At 46.8% G+C, this 4,326-nt stretch overlaps 1 protein-coding gene across 1 annotated transcript; it reads right to left on the bottom strand.

The window, feature by feature from the left end:
* Positions 1 to 319: 319 nt before the first annotated feature.
* LOC126513576 (carbonyl reductase [NADPH] 1-like) lies at positions 320 to 2,813 on the bottom strand. Its single transcript, XM_050162023.1, is given in 3 exon segments — positions 320 to 771; positions 903 to 1,010; positions 2,534 to 2,813. Coding segments are annotated over 3 exon segments (825 nt in total). The 3' UTR covers positions 320 to 334.
* Between the last annotated feature and the right edge of the window lie 1,513 nt (positions 2,814 to 4,326).

Genomic DNA, 4,326 nt, shown 5'->3' with positions numbered 1-4,326 from the left:
TTATCTCAAAAATTAAAAAAAGAGAAGGGGTCACCTGAATACCCACACCTAAGGTTTTCTTCTAATGTCTGGGTACATACTATTCATGCATGTGCATACATACTGTGCAGGGAACCATGTCTAATGTAGCACCCCACACACAAACACACACACAATAAATGAACACACAGAAAGACCCATTTAGTCCATCTTGATTTTCATTCGTTATTGCCAAGAAATTCATTTTATCTCATTGAGGAAATCATAAATCGTCCTAGAATAAGAATTAGAGCCTGTGTCTCTCTTTAGGATAGGGTACAGAACCAGGGACCGTGGGAAGAGGTGAGAGTTGAGTTCACCATTGTTCAACCTGTTTTTCCTGAACAAACTGCCCATGAGGTCCCTCTGCATTGGGTGGCAAAAGGGCCAAGTACACAGGGGTCTCTGCTCCTTCTTCGGGGCTCTTGGGGGCCTTTGGTCCTGCCATGTCTGTTCTCACCCACCCAGGGCAACAGGCATTGAGGAGGATCTTGTCCCCTTTCCTCTGCTCGCTGAGTTTCCGGGCGTGGATTCTTGACAGGACTGTCACCCCAATCTTGGTCACCCCATAAGCACTATTAGGCCAGCCTTCTTTCTCTTGCACCCCTTTCTTTGTGTCCTCCACAAACTTGTTCATGAGCCCCACCAGCTCCTCCTCTGTGATGGTGTCACTTCGAAACTTGTGCTACAGCTCCGGGCTGCAGTTTTTCAGGGCCGTGAGACTTATCATGCTTGATACATTCACTACTCTGCCTAAGATACACAACAGAAATGATGAGTTCCATGTAGCAAGGGGTTCATCTCCCAGGTAAGCAGACACCAGGCAGGCAGACCCCAGGGAGGCAGATATCAGACAGGTAGAGGAAATCATACACCCAACTTACCTTGCGGTTTTATTAAAGGGAGTAGTTCCATGCAGACATTCCAGGTCCCAAAAAAGTTTGTTTTCATCGCTGCTTCTGCTTGAGTGTGAACATGGGTAGGATCAATGCCTTGTTGGGAAGAACAGGAATGAAGAACAGTCATTAGTCAGAACTTGATGCAACAGTGCACTTGAGGTCTAGTTAGATGAGCCCCACTGTGGCGGTTTGAATGAGAATGGCCCCATAGACTCATCTATTTGAATGCTTAGTCCCGGGGATTGGGACTGTCTGGGAAGGATTATGATGTATATCCTTGTTGGAATAGGTATATCACCTGAAGAGGGCTTTGGACTTTTTTGTTGGGACTGTTGGCTCTCTAGAAATGACATGGAAACTTATTTTAATTATGAAAGGTTGGCCAATAGTTTAGGCTTCTTTCTAACTAGCACTTATAACTGAAATAAACCCATTTCTGTTCATTTTCTTTCTGCCTCATGGCTTTGTTACCTCATCTCTGTATGACCATCCTGCTTGCTCTGTGTCTCTTCTCATCTCCACCTTCTTCCCATTGTTCTCTCTGTCCTAGCTGTCAGCCATTTAGCTTCTTACTAAACCAACCAGAGTGACACATCTTCACAGTGTACCCAAACACCCCAGGTCTAGTCTCCCCCCCCCCCTCTCTGCCTGCTGCCTGCAGATCAGGGTATAAAGCTCTCAGCTAGTGTTCCAGCACCATCTCTGTCTGGTACCATGATGAGCATGCACGAGTACTCTATAAATGTAAGCAAACTTTCAATTAAATGCCTGCTTTTGTAAGTTGCCTTGGTCATTGTGTCTCTTCATAAAAGAATAGTCACTAAGAGACCTATCAATAAGCAATTGTTGTGGTGTCTCTGTGAGGTTGGTGCTTGGTAGAAGGCATCCTACAAGGAATCTTGGCACAGAAGACCCCTTCCCATTTCTTGCTTATTTCCAAATGAGTTATAACTAAACCCAGCTGGGCTTAAGATCCAATCACAGATGTCCACTTGACCCTAGAATCAAGCCAGATAACTGGCTAAGGTTCTTTGAGTGGAACCTTCTAGGCTCTTATGTAGTGGGCTACTGAATTATAGTTATGCCATCTCATGAAAATATCCCTAAGAGCACTTTAGGTGCTAAAATTATCTTGGGTAAAATTGGTCTCTGGACCAGCCTTAAATTCCTATAGAATGTCACCCTGAGCTAAAGTTTCATAGCTGGACCGAGACTGTTTCTCTCTGCTTGCTGGTTACAGGTGTCCAGAGCTGCCTTTCTTAATATGTCTCAACTGCATCCTTTGCCCTTAAAAATGCAAACCAGCTGATGATTGGGTTTACTTCTCACTAATCTGCTTGGGACAGTCCTGCTAGCATTTAATAAAGACGTCATTCAACTTATTCGGGCCTCCCAGGAATCCCTCTCTCCAGGCACCCTGTAACACTGGAATATTCATTTTGTTCTTAAGCTCCTAACCTAGCTCGTTCGTCTCCAGGAACCGATTGAGACCTCTACAAGCCAGAGGTGCTCCCACCCCATCCGCCTGTCCTTTCGGGACAAGACAGACATACCTGGCTGGGTATCTTTGAAGAAGTCGCTTTCTGTTGGTGGTGGTTTATTCTTGGGCCAGGTGCCAATGCCTGCATTGTTGACCAGCACGTCCAGTCCCCCGTACTCCTTGAGAAGAAAGTCACGGATGGCGCGGATGCTGTGCAGGTCGTCAATATCCAGTTGGTGGAAGCGCGGGTTCAGACCTTCTGCCTGCAGCTGCTGCACAGCAGCCTGGCCCCGCGCCTGGTTCCGAGCTGTGAGCACCACGTCCCCCGAGAACTTTTGGCACAGGTCACGCGTGATCGCAAAGCCAATGCCCTTGTTACCCCCAGTTACCAGAGCTACGTGGTTCCTAGATGCCATAGCTAAGTGGGCAGTGAGAGGCACTTGCCAGAAGAACTCACTCAGCCGACTCTGGGCTACTAAAAAGTTGTTGGACTTGAGATTCTGTGACCATCTGGAGGATTGTGTGCCCAGGAACCTTTGGCCCAGAGCCCAGACACTGAACAGTTTTGGATACTGCCCTTGGCATGACTCAATGGCTCTTCAGAGCCAACAAGATGAAGACAAGTGGGTCTGAATTTACATGGGTAAAGTGTCCTTCTTGCAGGGAGATAACTTAGTCTCTCTGTGGCCATTTGTTTTTGTTGTTATTGATTGTTTGTTTGTTTTTTCAAGATAGTGTTTTTCTGTAGCTCTGGAGCCTGTCCTGAAACTAGCTCTTATAGACCAGTCTGGCCTGAACTTACAGAGAGAGATCCATCTGCCTCTGCCTCCTGAGTGCTGGGATTAAAGATGTGTGACACCACTGCCCTCAGGCCAGTTGTCCTTATGGGTGAGTGTTTAACCAGTGATGGTACACATTGGTGCTGCTCATGGGTTTGGTTTTACAACAGTTTACCCCAAAAGAAACTAGATAGTTTGTACCAGTCAGAACATGGAACGCGTTGATAGTTAGAACAAGGAAGAAAGTGGATAGTTTGTACCCGTCAAACATGGAACATGTCAATAGACAATTAAAACAAGGGAGAAAGGTGTTGCCAGATTATAGAGACCCCAGGAACTCTCTAAACCTGTTGCTTTCTCTTGAAGGAGTTTTAGAAGGTCATGACTGACCTGGAAAGGAAAAAGCAGGCAAGTCCAGGCTTTGATAAAGAGCTCTTGAGGCTCCTGGCAGTTGCTCACCTGGCAACCAAGAATGTTCAGTTGGTCATGTAAGGTTAGACCTGATCTTTCACATCTGCTTCCCTGTCTTCAACTTTCTGAGGCTCCGCGGGGCTTCCCCATCCTGTTGTGAGAAATGGGATCTACCCTGACCATTGTTTGTTCTTCCCGGAGTTTATAACCTTTCTCTGTAGTGAAGTAGGTGCTCACAGCTAGCGTAGAACGAGCTGGGAGGAAGGAGAGGGGACCTGATAGCAGCTCACTGTTCATAGGGAAGACAGACTGCTGGCTGATGCCTGGCCAGGTTCTCCACAGATGGCGGGAAATACTCTTAAGTCATCACAGGCTTACACTTAGGGTACTAGATGGCCGTCGTTGACCCTGCAGGTCAGAACTCAGCATCCAGGGCAGATGGCAGCCTCTGTAGAGTACTTTAGAGGGCTTCAGGGTGCACTGCTCTGTTCAGATTTTAATAAAAAGTTATATTAATATCTATTGCACATGGGGCACATTCCCCCTCTGTTCCCTACCCCTTCTCTAGTCCTACCCCATTAGTTCCCTCTCTCCCCCTAGTTCACCTTCATTCTGCCTTCATGTCTTGTAGACTTTAATATGTCTGTTAAGTCTTGGATCCATAAGGGGAAAAAGGCATGTGATGTTTGTCATTCTGTGTAGAAGGAGCAGTGGGCTGCGTTCTCGCCCAGCTCCCGCA

Source organism: Alexandromys fortis, unplaced genomic scaffold (genome assembly GCF_014885135.2).
Source record: "Alexandromys fortis isolate MF-2015 unplaced genomic scaffold, M_Fortis_MF-2015_v1.1 scaffold_128, whole genome shotgun sequence".
In the NCBI taxonomy this organism is placed as follows: Eukaryota; Metazoa; Chordata; class Mammalia; order Rodentia; family Cricetidae; genus Alexandromys; species Alexandromys fortis.
Note: the sequence above shows the minus strand (reverse complement) of the source record. Positions and strands in the feature narration are given on the sequence as shown.